Below are 23,466 nucleotides of genomic sequence, written 5' to 3'. Positions count from 1 at the left end.
AGAAGAGGATAGGGAGAAATGTATTATTGCTGGTATGTTCTGCAACCCTTTTAGCATGTTTCCTTAAATCCATAACACTGTCATATAGACATTTTTAAATAATACAAACTGTCCTGTGACTGTTGGGCCACTAGGGGGAGATGTTAACATATGATCTCACTTTCCCAAGCCTTAAATTTCATAATTATGTGATATTTCTACACAGATTATTTTTGAAAGAAAACAGAGCAATTCTAGTAATTGAAACAGCAACTCAAGTTCTAGGACTCAAATACCAGGCATGGATGACAATAGGCAAACTGCATGTAGGAGGAAAGGGATGAAATCACTACTGACCAACAATTGAGAGAATGACCACGACCACGTCAAAGATGTTCCATCCAATGGTGAAGTAGTAGTGGCGAAGGGCAAAGAGCTTTAACACAAACTCGGTAGTAAAGGCAACGATGAAGACGAAGTTGACCCAGTAGAGAATAGTGTCAGTATCTTCTGACTGATCGTCCGTCTCCACCATCATGGTCACCATGTTGAGGCAGATCAACATCATAATAGATATATCAAAGACCTGCTGCGTTACGAAGTCAAATACCAGGCCCTGAAAGTTATTCTGAGAGAAAAGAGAAAACATTATGGAGGAAAGATAAAGAGAGTTAGTAGATTTAACAAATCAAAGCAAGGCACATTTTGTTAGGGTACATTCTGGAAGGTCTGTTGGTTAGTAAAGTTTAGTTTGACATGTATTTTGAATGTTACCTTAATTAGAACTCCTAATACCCCTCCCCAAAGCAGCCCTTGGGCTAAAGCAACCATAGGAAGAGACTCACCAGTGGTCTCGGAATAGGTTTTTGTGGTTTTTTTGAGCCAAGTTTTTTCATGGCAGTGTGGTATTTCTTCTGCTCTTCTGTCATGAATATATCCTGACCTCCAAAGTAAAGGGAGACAAGAAAACATCTGGTTACAACCGTGTTGAGCCAAAGAATGTGGGAACCTCTTCTTAACCTAGTTTTATCTTATCAACAGGTCCATGGAATAAGGAAAATAGGTCTTATCTTTTTCTTTTGCTGGTTAAAGTTGTCAATGATGACACCAATGAAGAGATTGAGGGTAAAGAAAGAGCCAAAGATGATGAAGGCAACAAAGTAGATATACATGTAGATGTTGTCTTCATAGATCGGCTGGTCCTCCACCTACAGAGAGCAGGAAAAAGACATTCAAGCTCCAAATTGTCCCTCATTACATTGCAAGTTGTGGGTTCAAAAGCCCTTTTCGCTACAAGTTAGTATTGGTAGGTTCTTCTGGAACATGTTACATCTGTTCACACAATACCAACCAACAAACAAAAGGGAGACAAATCTCATACAAGTGACAGGCCTACCTTCCGAGAATCAATGGCCGCATACATTATGTCCATCCAGCCTTTAAACGTGGCCTGTGAGAGAGGGGAGATATAAAGTCATGTGAGAAAACAGGGAAAAGAAACATGAGGAAGAAGAATGAAGGTAAAGCAGAAAGAGAGGACAATTAGAATGAGGTGTTGAAGAGGAAGGAGGAAAATTACAAGATGAAAGAGATAGAGTTACAGTAAGAAGCCATTGATTGAAAAAATATGAGAATTGAATCCTGCAGTCTAAGTATTGTTCAATGTCCAATCAACTTTGAACTCCACAGTGGGAGGGCCAAATGAGTCAAAACATTGATAGGAATGACCTTGAACTCACCACTTGTAGAAGTGCCAGGTATCCTGCAGCCACATTGTCAAAGTTAATCTTGACATTCTTCCACCTGACCTCACTGTAATTTGCATTGATTAGTGCAAAGCACTCAGTCTTGTTGTTGACGACGTCGGGTTTAAAGTTCTCCTCTGAGGTCTCGTTGAAGCAGTAGTAATACTTCCCTGCAAACAGGTTGACCCCCATGATACTGAAGATGAGCCAGAAGATGAGGCACACCAGCAGCACGTTCATGATGGAGGGGATGGCTCCCACCAAGGCATTCACCACCACCTACACACGTAACCAAGGAAACAGGAGCAGCATGAGATACAACTCACACATATATACAAACATAAACCCACTCCCTCTCAGAGATAAAGGTCATATACCTTATGTGATTTGCACATCAGTTTGGTTTATCTTGACTACTACTTCTATGTTGCTATTACTCTATCATATACAACTGACGTCACCAATGAGGTATACTGGTGTTAAAATGGGGCGGCAGGTAGCCTGTGTTTAGAGCATTGGACCAGTAACCGAAAGGTTGCCGATTTGAATACCTGAATTGACAAGGTGAAAAATCTGTCGATGCGCCCTTGAGCAAGGCTCTAATTTGTGCCAGAAGTCACTGTACTATGGGTGACCCTGTAAAACAACACATTTCGCTGCATCTATCTCATGTAAGTGACAATAAAAAAATGGGTGAAGTACAGTGAATTTCCTTGAGGTCCCAGTTTTGGTGTACCTATTTGACCATGAACTATGTGCCTATTTAAGATTACTCTGATGTTTTCCGTACGATGTACCCAATGATGAATGAACACTTGCTATGTCCTCATTGTGGTTTTACAGAAGTGTTTAATACGTCTTACTTATACACTTTTGTAATATTTATGAAATGTATATTGTTATATTTGGTAGCACTTATTTGTTTTTCCTTCGCCTCCAACCCCTTTCGATGTGTAGAACGGATGTGGGTGGGGCTAGGTCTACATAAGGGTGCACGTTTTTTTTTAAATCACAAAAGTTCTGATGAAGGCCGTGAGGCCGATACGTAAGCTTATTAAATATCAGTGTGTATCAGTTCCTTTTTCCTTCATCTTGTTCAACTGTTGTACAGGACCTGCAAATAAGATTGCTCAGATGTGCGAGTGCCTTTTGAATTTTGGTGTACCTATTTGAAACCTTTAATGAGTACACTCTTAGAAGTAAAGGTGCCTGGATAGGTTGTGCCGGTGTCAGCAGCAGCACACAGTGTGATGCTCTGACGATATACATTGGATGTTTTAATGCAGAACACCCAGCAGCTCTCAGACAGACAGCTAAGCTGAGCCTGGCATGCACAGTCATACAGGCACATGTACAGAGTCATGTTCCCACCTTGTCAAGACAATCAGAACTGAGATGAGTGGACTTTGCTGAAGGTTTCCCTCAGAATGTGTTGTGGTTATGGCAAAAGACCTCAACTAAACACACACTTAGTTACCGCACTGCAAGCGGAGCGTCAAGTCTAGGCCCAAAGAGGCTCCTAAGTAGCTTCTAACCCCAAGATAAAAGACTCCTGAACAGCTAATCAAATGGCTACCCAGAATATTTGCATTGAACCCCCCCCCCCACAGAACACTGCTACTACTCTCTGTTATTATCTATGCTTAGTCACTTTAATGACTACCTACATGTACATACTACCTCAATTACCTCGACACCGGTGCCCCTGCACATTGACTCTGTACCGGTACCTGCTGTATATAGCCCTGCTACTGTTATTTACTGCTGCTCTTTAATCATGTGTTATTCTTATCTCTTACTTTCTTTTAGGTATTTTCTTAAAACTGCATTGTTGGTTAAGGGCTTGTAAGTAAGCATTTCACTGTAAGGTGAGTGTGACAAATACAATTTGATGAGTAGACTAGGGAGCTAACCTCACTAAATGGACATCATAATGATGTGAAGATGTACCTGGTTCCCTCTTCATAACTAGGCCTACGAAATTCTGTGAAGATATGAGTTTAACTTATCAAAATGTTTAAAAACAATGCCTACTACTGTCAGTGGTTGTTGTTATCTGTTATTGTCAACTGCTGTTGTCAAGAAGGGAAACATGGCTCTCTGGCATACAGTATGTGCATTGCTTGCATGTAAATATTTCAGCCATTATCAGTCAAATAATAGCACAATGATCCTGAATGATGATACAACCTGAAACTGAAAACCAATAAGAGACTATGGTATATTAAACTGGGAGAAACGCTACTATGCGTCTCACTTGGTGTAGGCGTCACGTGCCAAAGCTTCAACAAATAAGCCCTGCCCAATGGCTCAGCTTACACGTTCTGTTTTCTATAATGATGCTTACTGGAAACTGGTACCAGCAAACATGACCACATTGGCACGATGTGGGCCCTATGCAGGCTAAGCTATTGGCCCCCTGTACTGCCCAAACTGAGCCAATGTGCTTTTGCTCATCGGCTCCACATTGGCCCCAGGGCAGGTATTTATTCAAATGTAACTTATTTACTTAAAGATGCACTATGCAGAAATCGTGCCGCCATTTCCTGGTTGCTAAAATTCTAATAGTTAGCCTAACTTCAGTTTATGTGACAAAACAAGCAGTTATTGTATAGAGAGTCATTGTACCATCTAAACCGCTGTGAACTATATTTTCCATGACCAAAAATATTGTATATTCAGCTGATGTACAAAACCAAAAGTTCAGAACAGAAAGCATAAAAATAGCACACATAGAACATATCTAACTCTTCTTAGACTTGCTTTCAATGGGAATTAAAGATCCATAACTCACATTTCTCAGTAAATTTGGTCGGGTCGCCTAAAAAGTTACAATTTGTAGCTTTAAATCAATTGTATAATATTCCAACCTTAAAGGTATTTAGCAAATGTGTTACATTGTAGACAACCAAGTTGTTACTATCATACATATATATTTTTTTACAAGAGAAACTGTTGAGTTCCTTATATGCCACATGCACTTATTTAAGTTTTTGGAAACACTTCTTCATTGGCAGTCTACAAGTCAATACTTTTTTGGGGCATCACACAATGCAATCCTTAAACTGGAATGACACTCAGTAATGGTTGCACAAAAATAACTGTGTGCACACCACACCCACAAATATTTGAATGAGCCCCCGCCTCTACGTAATGAAGTAGCTGGTGTGGGCTAGACTGTGCTGGGCTTGGTGTGGGCTGGCCCGTGCTGGGCTTGGTGTGGGCTGGCCCGTGCTGGGCTTGGTGTGGGCTGGCCCGTGCTGGGCTTGGTGTGGGCTGGCCCGTGCTGGGCTTGGTGTGGGCCGGCCCGTGCTGGGCTTGGTGTGGGCTGGCCCGTGCTGGGCTTGGTGTGGGCTAGCCTGTGTTGGGCTGGTGATGGCTAGCCCATTTCGGCAAAGATGGTTCAGTATGAAGATGCCCAGAAACAGCTTCTCCAATAGAAATCCCTTAGCTAAACTCATGCACAGAAACAGTTTGAAACATGCGCCAAACTGCGCAGGTGCAGGCCATCAAATCAATGTCACTCCTTCAAAATAAAGTTATTTTTGACCAACATTTTAATGTTCAGCTACTTTAATATGTTTTTTAGAAATCGATTTTAAAAAATGAACAACTAAGGATGAATTTTTCACTTCTCTCATTGACATCCCAAACCGCGGTCTGGTCTGTCGAGCCTGTGTCGAGAGGCGTTCCCAGAAGTATTGGCCTGTTTGGCCTCTGGGTTAGAAAACTCTGTGATTTAGGGCCGGTGAGGGATTTGTGTGTGCTAGCCTTTGTTGGGCTGGTGATGGCTAGCCCGGTTTGGGCTGGTGTGGGCTAGCCCATGCCCAACTTGCCCACTGAATACCCACATGGGGCCAAGTTTGCTGGGGTGATTCTTGTAAGTCATGTGTGACATTGGACTGTTTGAGTGAGACTTGTGAAACAGTAGATGAAGGAACATGGTACAGGAAGGATCTCTTGCTTGAAAGCTCTCGATAGTAGAAGTGAAGGCTCTAAAATAAGTACATTACATGGCCAGTTTCAGTTAAAAATGACATTCATTCATATGGGATGAGTGACTTCATTCTCCAGTCTTCTTTCATAAGTTCCACATCTATACTCTGTTTTGACATTACAATTAACCTGAAATTGCTTTCAAATGCATACTTTATCCATACTTGAGATAATCATTGCTTTTCATATCAGCTGCATGACTTTCTGAAATGATCTTTTCATGCAAATAGTGTATCATAGATGAGCATGTGTAGTATTTTGCATGCATTTTCCTTTGACAGAATTGTGTTAAATTTCACATTTTATTTCTTAATATTGCTTTTCTAACATTATTTTTGCTTTCTAGTTCATTATAGCATGCATGGGTTCTGTAACTAATGAATGGACATGCAGATGGACCAGCTGCCTGGTGTTTTAGACCTTACCCTCATCCCTTCAAAGCGAGACAGGGCCCTAAGGGGCCTCAAGGCCCTCAATGTCCGTAGTGATTTAACAGGCCCTAGATCGGAGTAGCCCATCGCATTAGCTATAAGAGTGATTATAGACACCTATACACAGAGAGAGAGAGAGGAAGAGAGAGGGTCCAAACAGTTAGAATTGGTAACAGATATAGATGGACCAATTTGCTGGAGAAAATTAATAACATATATAACTACTATAGATATATATATAACTGTATATAAAGAGAGTAAAGTTTAGCAGCGGTTAAATCTTCTGCAGAGTTCAAGGAATAATAGGTGGCCCAATTTTTTTCTGGATATTTAGGGAGTTTGTTTTGTTTTATTTTGTAAGGCAGGAGAAGCTTGAAAAAAGGCTTTACAGTGTACCTTGTTAGAAACATGTGGTTGACAGAAAAAGAGGGGGGAAATAAGGGAAGAGAGAAAAAGAGGTAGCCAAATCAAACAGGGGACATTTGATAGGAGATATTAAATATGAACTCAAATTGACACAGTATACGCACACTATTCACACAATTCACAAAGTACCAGTTGAGTATAAGAATGGAGAATGGGAGCCAGGAAGGTGAGGGCAGTTGTGGGGACGAATAGGAGAGAGGACAACCTGTGAAAGGGAGAGTCCCGAGACAAAACCACAAGAACCTTACCCTGGCCTCTCAACCACCAGCCCCCAAGCCTTTTCGACTGCAGTTCAACATTCCTTTTAATTTAAAGAGATACACTGTTACAGGTACCTGCGAGAGAAGGTACAGGTTGAATGTGCACATGTCTGAGCCATCGCATACTCACATTTCATTCTATTCTAGAACAAAAATTGTACTCATGAGGGAGCCATAGCCTACATATGGAGACCCACGGGACCCAAGATGTAGAGTAGTTACAGGACAGAGAGGAGCAAGGAGCCAGAGAGGCAAAGAGACCACGGGACACCACACCTGTTCGAAAACTTGAGCTCACTTCCCCTCTGTCTCTCATGGCCATGATAATGTGATACTTGCGGGGGGGGGGGGGGGGGTTGGACTGTTGGATGGCCTTTGAGAAATGGAACAGTTTCATTCGAAAGGATAGTATGGCATTGTGATGTGTGAAATGTAAACATTAAAAATGATTTATTTATTTTTTTTTGGGGGGGGGACTGTCCCCCGTCCTGCCTGTCACCACTCATTCCACCCCTGTATATGTGTATATGCCCCCATAGGGGAGAGTCAGACAAAGGGGTAAGTTGAGCCACCCTTGTTTCTAGGAAACCATACACAAAATGTATAATTTGAGCAAATATTTAAGCAGAGGTCATCATTCATGGAGTCAGTGAAGGAAGAAAAGTGGTAAGCAGTTAGGTCCAAAAAACAGATTTTCAACAAGTCAAATGAATGTATTGTGTTAGAGGTTTCATGATGCTTGTATCTAAACCAAAGTAAATAATTTAAAGATAATTCTATACATCAGTTGGGGTCTCTTTAAGCTCGCATGAAAGTGCATCCTTGTAGCTGTGTGGGCTAATATAGTCAAAATGTTTGCCTTGAGGTAAGTCGAGCCAATGGCCATGGGGTAAGTTGAGCCAATGGCCATGGGGTAAGTTGAGCCATGTTTTCTTCCCAGGTGTAATGCAAGGCATTATCGCTGGGATATGACGTAACAACAGGGCCTGGCCTATGTTAAAAGTGTTTTTTTTAAATGGTTTGTTAGGTGTTAAGCGATTAACAAACAAACATTAAGTGTTAACAAAAAAGCGATTATTATTGTGTTGAATTGTGTTTGGGAAATAAAGAGAGACAGTTTTAAAAAAGTAGGTGGCTTAACTTACCCCACTCTCCTGTGCAGGGTTTTGCTATGCCGGCTAAATGGTCTATGTCAATAGGCAATGATTTGATGTCCTGTTCATAACCTAGAATCTGAAATCAGTGCTCAATGGCCATACTGCAGCATCATTTGAGATATTCAAGTCCCTTATTATCAAAGTCGTCTCAGATCAGGAACAAATAGTAATCTAGTTACAGCTACAGTGTGCTTGAAGGGAAACAGCATCCAACATGGGAGGACACTAAAGCTCGTCATCTCTCACAGAGAGAGAGAAGAGCAAGAGACAACAGATAGCCAGAGAAGAAGAACATGAAGAAGACAAAGCAAGAGAGATAAAAAAAATATATATATTGAAAGAGAGACCAGCACAAAAGAAGAGGAGGAAAATCCTAAGAGGGGGCAGGAAATAACAGAGTCTGTTGGAGAAATTACTTACATCCACAATGAAGAAGTCCAGCCAACACCAGGCGTTGGTGAAGTACTTGACCCAACCATAGGCCACCCATTTGAGCACCATCTCCAGGATGAAGATATAGGTGAACACGCTGTCGGCGTACTCCAGGATAATCTTGATGGTCTTCCTCTTATTTATGTACACATCCTCAAAGGCCTGCGGGAGGGAACAGAACACCAGCATGTTAACACTGACGTGACTGGACGTCTTGTTTTAGGATTATGCCTCTGAGTTTTTCCTGACCATGTAAAAAACTCCTGACCCTTTCTATGGTTAAAGGTGTTTTAGCTGGTTTTGACGTTTGCTTTTCCTGTTGAAATATGAATTATCCTAAAATGATAGTGTTAAAGGTGCAATGGGGAACATGAGCAAATATCATCCTATCTCAGTCCTCCAAAAAGTGTTACATTATATAAAAAAGCCAGTATTTTTTTCTCTACAGAAATGTTACTTACTGATTGCGTCTTTAATGTCTTGTGATTCAACTGTGCTAAAGTTGATACTGCCCTACGTTCATGGCAAATTTTGTGAATGTGAATTTAGTTATTCTCTCTGATACAACAATGTATTGAATCCTCTCAGAATGTGTGGTGTTTACATAGAGCCCACAGCAGTGAAAGGAGGTAAGCTACTGTATGTGATGGAACAGGCTCTCTCTGTACTGTAGGGTTAGTAGTCCCCTCAGACCCACTATCCTATAGGATATATCCCTCTGTCCATTCCTGAACACGGAAGTATTCTGAATCACCATTTGGCTACAGTCTCCCAGAAAGCTGCAACCTAAGCTGGTTTCCTTAAGTTAAAAGGCTGGTGTATTACAGCACTATATTGCCCATTAGCAACAGTCGCAGAATAAAGGAAAAGTAATGATCTCGCTAAGACTTACACTTCGCAAGAAGGGGGAATAAAACATTTCTTGATTTAATTATTACATTTCAGTACATTCTGTCAGAACTGATATGGTTTCTGTAAGACAGTATGTAATGGTGTGGTATGAGGTGAACTGTGTGTGTGTGTGTGTGTCTGCATACCAACGCCCCGCTACTGAGTAGGATCATGAAGATGATGACGGTCTCAAACCAGTTGTGCTCCACGATCAGGTAGCTTGTCTTCCTCAGGAACCACCAGTGCTTCCCCCAGCCATGGTCGATGGGCAAGTACAAAAACGTATACTTGGCAACACATTCTGGAAGAGGGCACACGCACACACACACACACACACACAGTTACTGATACAGATTAATAAGTTTAGGGCATGTACCCTTTATTGACTACACACGCACACAAAATGCCCTCATTATGACATACAGACTGGAGATGAGGACAGACACTCACAGACCCACACTTGGCATGGCTTAAATTGATATCAGCATAAATTAAATGCTAAGTGTTATTGTGGCCAGACTGAAGCCTGTGTCTAAGTTCTTAGTTACCATCTGTCCAGCAGGCGTCTGGGTCCAGGAACTCCTCCACGACCTCCACCACCACCACCTCCTCCACGTCAAGCTTGATGTCTATGGTGCTGCCCTCCGAAGAGCTGGTGTCATCAAGCTGAGACAGACAACAGGAGAGATATAGGAGAGGAGGAACCTCAAATTAAATTCCTAACATCACTGAACATTCGGTGGTTTTATGAGCTAGTATGTATCGGTGGATACAGTAGATCATAGGCATCATGATTTAAAGGCAACATAACCTAACCAGGAAAAACTCTGTCTTGCAGTTGTAGGTTAGATGTTAAATGTTGTCTACATGTTTAACACATTATCTTGCATTCCAACCATGGAGTTGTGGGTAACCTTGTCTATTTTCCCCGACATTAGTATTATTAGCAATAATAACTAGCTAGCTAGTCATTAATCTCGGCTGCTGATAGATTACATTAATAGGGCTGGTCACTGATAAATATGCATTTGCAGATTTGACAGTGATGCATGATTTGTTGCTCTTTATGCAAATAGACTACAGCATTAGATCCAGTGGTAAAAACATTTACTTGATGCACAGGACATAAACATGTGACACTCAAGAGGGGAATTGATATGATAAACATGTTAGTTAAAGGGAGGTGGGGGAAGGATTTCCTTAACATATATGCCTGGGCTTTTAAATTCATGTCTAATTCATTGTAATGATGCTGGACTGTTGTGTCTGTGAGTTACAAACAACCACAATTACCAACGCATTATTTGATCTGATTACAGAGAAATGGTTATGGAGAGAGGATTCAACATATAGGCCTAAAATGTAAATGTATTGAGGCTGATCTCGACCAGCTGAGGTAGAAACATTTAAACAGACATACAGTATATGCCTGGTCTAGCCAACCTAATAAATCATCTCACAGCTGAACGATAACTTAAGGTAAACCAGGACACACAAGCATTCACGCACATACGCACACCCACAGAGCCAATCCAATTCACTGAAGAATGACGCTGCACTTTAGAGTCCTGAATCTTCAGCAGGACTGTGCTCCTCTCTCTCACACACACACTCTCTCTCTCTTTCCCCCCTCTCTCTCTCTCTCTCCCCCCCTTCTCTCTAACACAAACAGCCAGACTGCTCCCTGATTGGCTGACAGGGGCTCTGTGTCCAGCCAAGCGTTGCAGGGCTGGGCTGTCACTGGCTTAGCTGCAAGACAGCCTGCCGTGTGGTTGGTGGAGACAGGGAGCGAAGCAGACTGGGGATCTGGTACAGGTATTGGAGCTGCTGCATGACTTCCCCCTGCAAACCAGGTCAAGGTGACCCAACATATCCACATACTGTACAAGTGAGGAGGACCTTTCCCACACGTTCACAGACACAAAGCCATGTTCATCTGTCTGACTGTCAGTCTGCAGAGTCAGTGGTACTGCCATGTCTAAACAAATGTTCTGAAACGTCAGGTCATCCGACGGTCTCCTGTGTTCACCCCTTTGTGTTCACCGCTCTGTGTTCACTGCTCAGTCCAGTGTTGATGAGTGGATAAAAAGACACGCATTGCATATACACACACACACACACACACACACACACACACACACACACACACGCACTCTAAGCCATTACATCATCTACTACAGTACATTGACTGCAATCCCAAGAACCTCGGCATGTATTTGGCTACTCTGCAAAGCATCATGCTATATTTATAACTAGAAAAGGTACATTTCCTAAAGAAAATTTGAGCGATTGCATCAGCTATTTAACAGTAGTGGTCTTACTGAAGCAAGCACATTAATTAAAAGGAATATGCTGGATAGCAATAGTGGTTAGTAGAGGGAGCAAGCATACTAATGAGCTTGAGGCATGAGGTTTTGCTATAACGAATAAATATTTGCTGGGATTCATTTGTTTTCTGAAGTTGAACTTTTTCTAGGAAGATGCGCAAGTGAAAGTAAGCACTTTGTTGACACACTTAGCTAAATCCTATTTAGTCACAAAGTCAGTCTTTCTCATCATTGGCATATCGTAGCTTGTATTAGCTAACATAAACGTAGCTATACATCACCGTCAAAGTCAGTCATAGAAATAGAATTCCTAGAATGGACATCCCTATTCAAGTCAATGGGTCAGTGATGGTAGACCAACGGCCATTTTGAGTGTGCCCATGATCAAAAAATAAAACTGGAAGTACAGCATTCAATTTGTGCTTTATTCACAGTCAAAACAATTGACATTACAAAGCCACATCATCATTTGAATGAACATTCCATGTTAACGTAGCAATTCAGCATACCATGTCAGCCATATTGAGTGTACCCATGAGGGGGAAGTCAAAATGCCATGGCCCAGGGGGCTATTCCACATCTAGGAATACTATTTCTATGATCACAGTCTCATCATTGGCTTATTGTAGCTTGCATTTGCTAACAAAACATATACATTACCTCCTTCTGCTCATCAGGAGAGTTGGTGGCGGATAAAGGCAAACACATTAGCCACGGTTCAACTTGTGAAAGACTGCGATTACTAAAATAGCTATATCTTTTGAATGGTATAAGCTATTACTGTTCTGATTTCTGATTTGAGTTACAGATTTGTTTGCATTTGTTTCAGTAGCTAGCTATCTAGGTTTGAAAAATACATTCTGTTGGTTTAGCTATGAAACATGTTAAGTTAGGTGAGGTTTAGCTAAATCAAAGAGGGTCTATACAGAAAGAAGCCTTTCTAACGGCCATTCCAATACAAACCCCTGATCACGCTAGCTAGCAGTGTTATGGCCACCAAGCTAGCTACGAAGAAACACCTGATCACCTCAAGTTAACGAGCTGCACCTGTGCAGTATCGCACTCCTTGAAATAAAGTTGTTTTTAAGAAATATGAATGTGTGTCAGTTTGTCACTTTTGAGGTTATGTGGTGATGACATATTCAGCTACTCGAAGCTAGCTAATTTATTTACATTCTGTGAAAAGCTACAAGTAACTTCTAAGAAGTCAGAAGTATGAGCAATCTTAGAGGAGTGGATGCTAACACATCACTCCAATTCACAGAGAATGATGAAACCACTTTATTTGATAAAGTCACAACTTATCCTAAATCTCCAACAGAACTTCGTCAAAGCTTCCACCCAACCAAGCACCCAAAACACCTCTCCCCCTTTCCCGATGAATCACCTTCCTCACCCACCCACCTCCCCCATATATAACCCTATGCCCCCACCCAAAAGTATATGTTTCTAGATTTAAATAACATACAAAGAATATATCACCCCCATCACTCCATACTTACGTCTTTGCTGTTCTCCGCGTCTGACTCGCTGCTGAAGTCCTCAGTGTTGAGGTTATCGAAGTCTGACTCCCCGACCGCAATGGGAACGCACACGGTTAGGTTGGGATTGTGGATGAAGGACATGTGGTCCTCGTCGATCATGTACTTGCCCACGCTGCTGCCGATGCCGCTGGTAGTGCCGTTGATGTAGTCCAACTCACGGTTGATGTCTATGCCCTTCTGGTTTGCAATACAGTTAAGCTTCTCGTCAAACTCATCAAGAGGCTTCTGTTCGTCCTCTGCTTCTTCCTCCTCCTCGCAATCAGAAATATATTTAAAAATCAGTCAGGACAAAACTACTGGCATTCAACTACATTGGGACAGGGGTTTGTCATGGTGTAAAAACAACCCAGAAACAATTCAACAATGATATCAGAATGATGCCATACATAACAGAACATAGAGGACATGACATCACAGCGTACCTTCTTCATAACCTCGGCTACAAAGACCTTGGCCCAGGCAATCCCCGTCTTTATTCGACCGACAGCTATTTGCAAATTGTTCTGTTCTCCGTCATCGTCCGAGGGTGCCAGGTTGTCTGCGCTGAACGAGCTCAGCAACAAGGCAAGGAACAGGTTCAACACCTGGGGAGAGGGCCGTGCATATACAGAAGGTCTAAGCAGATGTGTCACTAACCGCTAACTTTCTGACATCAAGCTTAACCAGACCAAAATGCTAAGGCTCAAACCATATTTATTGGATGAGTTACATGTGAATGCATGAAACGCTACTTAGTTCAAATTCGCTAAGTAAAGAGAGGCCTGATCTTCAAAAAGTAGGGTATGCAAGAAACTGCTACTCTGCTAAATATGGATAATTCAAGGAAAAGGCTATGAGGACAACTGACGCCCAAACCAATATTTCATTTCAGAATTGTATAAAATTAGGTTAGGGTCAGGGTTAAGGGTTTGCTTAATTAAGTTTAGGGTTAAGGTAAGGGTAAATTTTATTTTTTTGCTTGTCGGTTTAACTGTCAACTGTGTCATTATAGTCTCTCCCATATTTCAAAGGTTGTTTTTCTTACCACCAAGTTGCCTATGACCATGACCATCAAGAAGACGATCATGCACATGTTCTGGCCGGCCACCTCCATGCAGTCCCACATGGACTCGATCCACTCCCCACACAGAACTCGAAACACCATGAGAAATGAGTGAAAGAAGTCGTTCATGTGCCAACGAGGAAGCTTACAGCTTATAGCGATCTTACAAACACAGTCCTTGTAGTTCTTTCCAAACAGTTGCATGCCAACCACGGCGAAGATGAAGACGATAAGGGCCAGCACCAAGGTCAAGTTTCCCAGGGCTCCCACAGAAGAGTGAATGATTTTGATCAGCATGTTGAGTGTGGGCCACGACTTGGCCAGCTTGAACACTCTCAGCTAGACAAGAGACAGAGGGGGAGGGGAGGGGAGACAGAATTGAATGAGCGGGGGTTTACATTTCAATAAATGTTGATCATATTCTCTGAGTATTTGGCAATTAGTCATGTCAAGCTAACTCTGCTGCAGAGTGAACCCTTTCCCCCACCTGCTGTGAATTTTCTGAACATCAGGGCCATAGGGTTATCAATACGGTCCCTCATTCCAATCCACACCTTTTCTTACTCACCAATCGGAATGACCTGAGCACAGACAGACCCTCAATGTCAGCCAATACCAGCTCGACTAAACTGAGAGTCACAATGAAGCTGTCAAAACAATTCCAGCCCTCCTGGAAGTAGTAGTATGGATCCATGGCAGCCAGCTTGGCAAACATCTCACCAGCAAAGATACCAGTGAAAACCTGTGAGTGCAAAGAGAGAAAAAGGTTAACAGTCTGATCCTAGGGTCAAGCTGCCAGTGTAGGACACAAGGTTGGGGTCAACCCCACTTCAATTCAGGAGATTCATTGAAATTCAATTCAAGGATCGAAGGTGCAATTTACACTGTAAAGGGGTTGCCATGAATTTGACAGGAACTTACAGGCAGCTAGTGGCAAGTAAGTACAGTAACCAATGACATAGCATTATTCTGTAAAACAAAAAAAAGTAAAATGTTATTGTAAATGTAATCAATTAAATTGATGAGAGATTGGGGTTTGTATTTTACTGAATTTTACTGTAATAGCATGCACTGTAAAAAGTCAATTTAACCAATGGCTTAATCAGCGTTATTATGCGAGTTGAGTAGACTTTAAAATGACGAGGATTTGAGCTTATGTGTAAGAATCAAATCAATGTTTATTGGTGGCATACACAGATTAGCAGGTGTTATAGCAGGTGCAGAGAAATTGTTATGTTACTAGCTCCTAAAAATGGAGTAAAACGTCAAACAATTCAAATGTAAGAAAAAAAAGGCAAAAAAGAGAAGAACTCAAGTACGTCGGGACGAATCTGATTAACAACCCAAATAGCACTGTAGCAGTAATCATTGAGTATAATGTCTCACGGGGTAGGCAGCATCATGTTGTGGGGGTGCTTTGCTTCAGGAGGGACTGGTGCACTTCACAAAATAGATGGCATCATGAGAAAAGAAAATTATGTGGATATATTGAAGCTTTAAAGCTTGGTCGCAAATGGGTCTTCCATTTGGACAATGACCCCAAGCATACTTCTACAGTTGTGGCAAAATCGCTTAAGTACAACAAAGTCAAGGTATTGGAGTGGCCATCACAAAGACCTGACCTCAATCCCATAGAAAATGTGTGGAAAGAACTGAAAAGGCATGTGCGAGCAAGGAGGCCTTCAAAACTGACTCAGTTACACCGGCTCTGTCAGGGTAAATGGGCCGAAATTCACCAAACTTATTCTGGGAAGCTTGTGGAAGGCTACCCGAAACGTTTGACCCAAGATAAACAATTTAAAGGCAATGCTACCAAATACTAATTGAGTGTATGTAATCTTCTGACCACTGGGGATGTGATGAAAGAAATAAAAGCTGAAATTAATAATTCTCTCTACTATTATTCTGACATTTCACATTCTTAAAATAGAGTGGTGATCCTTACTGACCTAAAACAGGGAATGTTTTACTAGGATTAAATGTCAGGAATTGTGAAAAACTGAGTTTAAATGTATTTGGCTAAGGTGTATGTAAACTTCCGACTTCAACTGTATGTATAGGGCTGCAGGTAGCCTAGCTGTTAACGTGCATTGGCCTAGTAACTGATGTACATTGACTGGTTGATTCATCTTATGTTACACAAACATAAATAACATACCCTTTTCTAAACTAATCAAATTTGTTGCACCTGTTACAGATATGGCTGTTTCAATTTATATGATTTAGGTAGTCTCAATAATCCAACCTCCCCTACACTGGCAGTCATTCTCAATGGTTGCAGATGATTAAAAGCTTGCTTCTCTTCATTAATGACATGTGTACTGAAGATTTTCTGGGGTTGTGTCTCTCTCTCTACCCTCTTTTCTCACTATCTTTTTCTTTGGACCAGGAGACAGCAACAGTAACAGTGGTGTGACCACGGTTGGCGCTGCCTCCTTGGTCCAGCGGACTAAGCCGGTACCAGAAGGACTGGAGGAGAAGAGTAACAGTGGCTTGACCATGGTCCGACCTGACTCAACAGAACGACCTGGACCAGCTTCCCATAGAGCAGACAACGGACTGCAGACCTTGAGTTGAGTAGAACGCTGCCGAGGCGAGCCGTACTCCCTCTACACTTGGCCTGCAGTCCTACTCACCTGCCTTTTTCTCCATCTGCTCTCCTCAGGCCACCACCGACCAAACCAGGACCAGCCGACCACCAACCACCCAGAGTAGTTCACCAGAAAGAGAGACCAGACCAGAGAACACCACCACATCCAGGGAGCGGAGGAAGGAACCCCTTAAAGATACCAACCTACGCCTGGAGTGAGCAGACCACAGGTGAGTGCCTCCATTGACCTACAGGTCAGAGCCTTTATGGTGTGTTTGCTCACTGAGGTTGTCCTTCCTCCGCCTGCAGGAACGTAGCAGACTCAGGACCAGACTAGACAACACCAAGACCAGAACCCGTCCCCTCCCACCCCCAACTGAAGATGACCGGAATGAACCCAGGAGCGATGCATTGCTACATTGCGGTAAGGCTGACGCTAAAACCGAGGAAGGAGGCTGCCGAGGATGGAGCCGCCAATCGCCAGGGAGCAGCAGGAACAGCAACAACAACCGCCAGACCAGACCCACCTGGAATTCAGCTGGGCAGTTCTCCAGAGAGGTGTGGGCTTTGTGCAATCTGACCTAAACTGCCTGGCAAAGCCCCCAGGGCCAAAAGAAGCCATTGTGTGTTAGTAAAAAAAAAAAAAAATTCAGTTCACAGTAATTCCACTTTCAGACACAGAATCAAAAGTTAGTCACAGTCCAATTCCATAACAAAAGCATCCAAGAGTACGACATAGAAGTTGGGTTACACCACTTCGCCACCCTCAAGTCAGCGGCTAGGAGGGTCCTAGACAAAGACAACGTCTGCACTGGGGCCATTGGTTCAGTTAAGACCGGAGTGGGCGGAGTCCAAAACCTCCCCTGTACCATCAAATTGGGGAACAACAGGGGCTCAGTCCACAGCACAGCCATAATCTGAGGAAACTGTAAAGGGGATCATCCCATCTCAGACTGTACTTCCACATGACCCTGTCACCTCTGCGGGAAAGAGGGACACTCCTTTAGAACCTTCCCCAATTCATATGCCAGCAGGGAAAAGGCCATCACCACCAACAACAACCCCCATCACCAAGCAATAACGACGAAGACCCATATTCAGACAACCCCACAGACGTCCCAGAAATAGCCCTCATCCCACCACCCAGTCCGTTCAGGGGGCCGCGAGGCAGTCAGTGGGGAGGCATGCCAAGAACCATGGACAGCCAAGTGCCAGCCAACAACACCAACGACCCGCTGGAGGCCCTCATCAAACTCTGCAATGACATGACCAACCCTGGGTCCCCCCAATAACCAATTATCATGACTCTGACAATACCCTCAGAACAGAAAGACATACTTCAGACAGCTGTTGATGGTTGACTCCCCACTAGGGAATCCATCGATAAACTTCACAAGGTATGTACAGGGAACTGCCCCCACTCAGACTGAAAACACCTTCCAAATGTTTGTGAGTGCTACGTGGCCAGGAAGTCTGGGCCCTCTTTGTTCCCTCTGTCCTCCAGCCTCCAGCCTTGGCGCCACATTACTCCTCCCCCAGCACCAGCCCAGGCTGATGGATATACTCTCCACCCCTCCTTCCCCCTCTACACCTATCCCTCTCACAGAACCGGAACCAGATCAGAACCGGGAACCAGTCACCACCACACCAGATGAGGTGCAGAGGAGGGACCAAAGATCAAGAGCGAGCAGGCCACAGAGGAGTGCCATCACTGATCTCCGGATCTTGGGCCTTCATGTGTGTCTGCTTGCTCCTCAGGTTCTCCTTCCTCCCCGCTGCAGATCCAACCAGTCCCAGTTCCAGAACCAGCAACAGCTTCATATTTTCCACCATTTTCTTAAAATCTGAAAACGATGAGAAGCCACACCCATTTCCTGAATAATTGCATTATGGGCCCTAAAGTACAGAAATAGTGTCCTCTGCATGTATACTTCATATTTTGGCGAATTTAGTACGATACCCGGAAACTTTTGGCATACTAACTGTATCCATACTATGACCAATAAGCATACTATATACTCAATTCACGTCACAAATAGTACGGTTAGTGTGGGTAGTATGAGTATTCGAACACAGCTCGAGTTGTGCGAAGAGCAGACCCTACTAAAACGGGAGTATCAATGAACATTGATTCTAGAAAATGAATGCTCAGTTTCTGTTGTGCGCAGCATTGTGGTACCACGGACCGCTATCAGAATTTTAGACACAAACTGTTATTCTAGCTGTCTAGTCTGTGTTTTATAAAAGTGCAATGAGAATAAAATCGGCAACTCGTTCTCATTCTGAGAAATAATTCATTTCAACATCTGAACAAAGTGGACAGGATAGCATGCTGTTCAAACAGTTTGGAGACGGACAGAAGGATGTGTTCATACCAATTCAACTGTTCTACCTTAACTAGCAAATAGATCCAAGTTGGCTAGACTTTAAATATAAAGATTAGTTGGCTACTCATTAGCAATGTGGGCTTGTGCTTGAACGATTATTGCGAGACCTGTGTTAATTTTCTATAATGCCCGCTACACTAGGGGCTCCCAAGTGGTGCAGCGGTCTAAGGCATTGCATCTCAGTGCTAGAGGTGTCACTACAGACCTTGGATGTGTCACAACCGGCCGTGATCAGGAGTCCCATAGGGCGACGCACAATTGGCCCAGAGTAATCTGGGTTAGGGAAGGGTTTGGCCGGGGTAGGCCGTCATTGTAAATAAGAATTTGTTCTTAACTGACTTGCCTAGTTAATAAATAAAGGTTAAATTTAAAAAATGGTTCGTGAATGTGCATTATGCATGGTTGTGGTTCAATTTGTAATCAAAAGGGCATTTTCATAGACAGACTTGAAAGGCAGATCAGTGATTATTGCAAAAAAGCATGTTAAACAAGCCCTGAATTCATGACATTATTGCTGACGGTTTGAAATGTTAATTATACACAAAGCTCATTTAGAGAAAATCTAGATATATATCATGAACCGCCCATAAGTCTGAAAATAATCGAGGTAAGATTTTTAGGCCATAGCGCCCAGCCCTAGTTCAGCTATATGCCCAATACTATTGCAGCTGGTTGCCTTACAATTGTACATTGTATCAATTTCAATGCTATTTTGTTGTGCAAACTCACAATCCTATTGCACTGGTTGCCTTACAACTAAGTTGAATCAACTTTTCTTTTTTTTACAGTATGGGATTGGTGTAAGCAGGTTTGCTGCTAGGTAATTTGTTGTCTTTATAGCACCATACAGGTTCCATTTAGAACCTTATGAGCATGGTTCTTTATAGAACCTTCAAAAAATGGTTCTATATAGTACCAAAAGGGGATCAGCTATGGTTACAAGCCCACATTTTTTTTTACAGATGTCAGATCTTAATTTGACCAGTTTCATTGCTGAAGTAAAATAATATTGCAACAGGAGGATTTCTTTTTCTTTTTAAATGAAGTGATAATTTCTAACAGAAAATTAGGTTTGATAGGCTACAGTAGGCTATAGTTTAGGTGTGCGATCTAGTGAAAGAAAAATAACTGTTTTCAGTGAATTTATGCAGCGCATGAAAATTATCTGCGACAACAGAGTGATCAAATTAAGATACTATATCTGTATGTATATTTATTTTAAATGATAAGTGTGTAGTATATGTAGCATACATATAATTTTGATAGAAACCCCAAAATGTCTGCTCAAGATTTGTACCTGAGAGTTCTGATCTGTGCGTGCTATGCTGTGCTGCAGAACATGGAGGTTAAAATCATGGATCATGATTTGTAGAAATTCTGCTTAAATGCAGAAATTTAAGAGCGAAATGCAAAACAGATCTTGCTTGCATGGCATTTTGTTTGATGTAGTGCTGATTAAAAATGTATTGGACTCTTAGTGCTGGTGGAGGTTGTCCTGGCAGGACAAGTTCATAGAGCAGTGCCCCACCCAACCACCCTCTACCAGTCAGGCAAGGAGGGTTGTATCATGCCATGTTTGTAGACCAATCACCACTGTAGAGAGCACTCAATGATTCATCCTGCACCACCCCTGACACCATGCCAACATCTGTGACCTCAAATAAATACATAAAAACATTTCCCATATCGCTGCTGACACCAGCCACAGAGATGGATAGACGATTGTAGTGGCCACAAGCCCGTATTAGCAAGAACAGCGCCATTGAGGACTTTCACCATTTTGAAGTAGTCAACTGGGTGGGACTTCCAACTTCATTGGTTGATCCCTACTGATGACCCAGTTGGAGTCATGTTCAACCATGTCATCAGGAGGGATCAGCCGATCGTGAAGTAGAACATTGACTTCTTCAAAATGGTGATAGCCTGCGCTCACAGAAGCCATAATTGGACGGATATAAGGTTGCAACCTCTATGACACCAGCCAATCTCACCCGACACCACGCCAATTCCTATGACCTCACACGGACATGCCAGGGACTCTGGTACTGTACTGAGATATCTAAGAGCAAGTGGACACCACAGATACCCTCTCTAACCTCTCCTCACATTCACACACCAGCCTCATACCTTACCAAGCAGTATGCTCCACTTAAAGTACAGATCGATCAGGTTACGTTCAACTTTAATGTATCCCCCAACCAACCCTGCCATCCCCTGGACACACCCCTGTTCTGCCATGTTAGAACTGCTAAATCAGCAGGAAGAGATGGAGGAGAAAGGCGACAGGCAAACAAACAAGAAGAAAATGGGTCGAGAGAGAGAGAGGCAAAGTTGGGGGAGAGAAACGGAGATAGAGAGAGAGCCTGGGTGGTTAAAGAAGGGGAGCAAGCTGGTTGCTTTAAAATGGAGCTGAATGTTTTATGAATTCCCATCGAAGGGCAGAGTGTAGTGCGTGTATGAAAGGACCTAAGTTAAACCAGCAAAGAAGTACTCTGAGAGACCTGTGCTACACGTCCATCATCACAGGATGGGCAGGGGAGTGTGAGACAGAGAGAGAGAGAGATACAGACACATGGGGGGAAGATACAGCGACAGAAACATGTGGAGCAGAGGCAGAGAAATTATTGGATAATGGGATGTGAGAAACATTCCAATCACACGATGAGACAATCTTGTGGTACCCTACACACTAAACACTGTCCACTTGACTGTTCCTCACCAGATTTCCCACTGACAGCGTCTCCTCAAAGCGAGGAGTCATGGGGTAGTGTTCCATGGCCATGAAGAGGGTGTTGAGGACAATACAGATGGTGACAGCCAGATCCACAAAGGGGTCCATAACGATCAGGTTGAGCACATGCTTGATCTTCAACCAGATAGGAAAGCAGTCCCACACACAGAACATGTTGGCAAACTTATACCACCATGATGGGCACGCCCTCTGAGAATCCTCTAGCTCTGTAGAGGGAAATGGGAGGGAGTGAAAAAACAGAGGGCAGTAGAAGAAAGGGGTAAACAGAGAGAAAGAGGGAAAGAGGGAGAAAGTGGTAAAGAGCGAATGAGTGAGAGAGAGAGGAAAAGAGGAAGGGAGAAAAGAGAAGGAGAGAGCGCGAAAGAGAGGGAGATAGGAGGGGGGGGGGGGATTTCACAAAAAAACATTGCTATAACGCTCTACGTTGTCTTGTGGTCAGGTCAGTATACTATAACTGGGAAGGGGTTGAAAGGTGATATTTTGGACGTGAGGACAAAGGCAGCCATACCCACCACAAGTGGTGAAACCTTTCCAGGTCAAAAATGTTCCTTGATGAACCCCTCTGAAAGTGTCTTTTGAGGAACCCCTTTGTAAAGGTTCAAAATGGAACCTTTTTGTGATGAAGAGCGTTCCATTTTCTACCATTTTAATAATATAATGTAGAGGTGGCAGCTTATCAGATGAATGGGGAATGGCTTATTGGAGGTGTGGCTTTCAGATAGTTATATTTGTATACTACAAATTGAAATGTTAAAATGTAAATGTTCTGTGAATATGTACACTACAGGTCAAAACCTACTCATTCAAGGGGTTTTCTTGATTTTTTTACTATTTTCTACATTGTAAAATAATCAATCAAAAATATGGGGGGGAAAAGTGTTAAAAAGTGTTAAACAAATCAAAATATATTTTATATTTGAGATTCTTCAAATAGCCACCCATTGCCCTGAGGACAGCTTTGCACACTCTTGGCGTTCTCTCAACCAGCTTAATCAGGTAGTCAGCTGGAATGCATTTATCTTCACAGGTCTGCCTTCTTAAAAGTTAATTTGTGGAATTTCAAAGCTTCTTAATGCGTTTGAGCCAATCAGTTGTGTTGTGACAAGGTGGGGGAGGGGGGGGATACAGAAGATAGCCCTATTTGGTAAAATACCAAGTCCATATTACGGCAAGAACAGCTCAAATAAGCAAAGAGAAATGACAGTTCATCATTACTTTTAAGACATGAAGGTCAGTCAGTCCGGAACATTTCAAGAACTTTGAAAGTTTCTTCAAGTGCAGTCGCAAAAATCATCAAGCGCTATGATGAAACTGGCTCTCATGAGGACCGCCACAGGAAAGGAAGACCCAGAGTTACCTCTGCTGCAGAAGATAAGTTCAGAAATTGCAGCCCCAATAAATGTTTCACAGAGTTCAAGTAACAGACACATCTCAACATCAACTGTTTAGAGAAGATTGTGTGAATCAGACCTTCATGGTCAAATTGCTGCAAAGAAACCACTACTAA

General features: G+C 42.7%; 1 protein-coding gene across 6 annotated transcripts in view; it reads right to left on the bottom strand.

Annotated features, from left to right (window-relative positions):
• The window catches only part of LOC109891189 (sodium channel protein type 8 subunit alpha), a 105,752-nt gene that overhangs the window by 5,282 nt on the left and 77,004 nt on the right, over positions 1-23,466 (bottom strand). For 4 of the 6 annotated variants that reach the window (XM_031825255.1, XM_031825252.1, XM_031825253.1 and 1 more), the window contains 14 exons: positions 21,927-22,165; positions 14,799-14,972; positions 14,213-14,569; positions 13,611-13,772; positions 13,147-13,440; positions 9,866-9,983; positions 9,464-9,618; positions 8,415-8,588; positions 6,146-6,268; positions 1,719-2,003; positions 1,376-1,429; positions 1,050-1,187; positions 825-929; positions 337-607 (listed from right to left, as the gene is read on the bottom strand). In XM_031825255.1, coding sequence (XP_031681115.1) covers positions 337-607; positions 825-929; positions 1,050-1,187; positions 1,376-1,429; positions 1,719-2,003; positions 6,146-6,268; positions 8,415-8,588; positions 9,464-9,618; positions 9,866-9,983; positions 13,147-13,440; positions 13,611-13,772; positions 14,213-14,569; positions 14,799-14,972; positions 21,927-22,165 — 2,649 coding nt within the window. The remainder of the gene's footprint in view (positions 1-336; positions 608-824; positions 930-1,049; positions 1,188-1,375; positions 1,430-1,718; positions 2,004-6,145; positions 6,269-8,414; positions 8,589-9,463; positions 9,619-9,865; positions 9,984-13,146; positions 13,441-13,610; positions 13,773-14,212; positions 14,570-14,798; positions 14,973-21,926; positions 22,166-23,466) is intronic. The other 2 variants (XM_031825250.1, XM_031825251.1) reach the window with 1 other exon arrangement.

Source organism: Oncorhynchus kisutch, linkage group LG5 (genome assembly GCF_002021735.2).
Source record: "Oncorhynchus kisutch isolate 150728-3 linkage group LG5, Okis_V2, whole genome shotgun sequence".
Classification (NCBI taxonomy): domain Eukaryota; kingdom Metazoa; phylum Chordata; class Actinopteri; order Salmoniformes; family Salmonidae; genus Oncorhynchus; species Oncorhynchus kisutch.
This window is presented reverse-complemented; position numbering and strand designations above follow the sequence as displayed.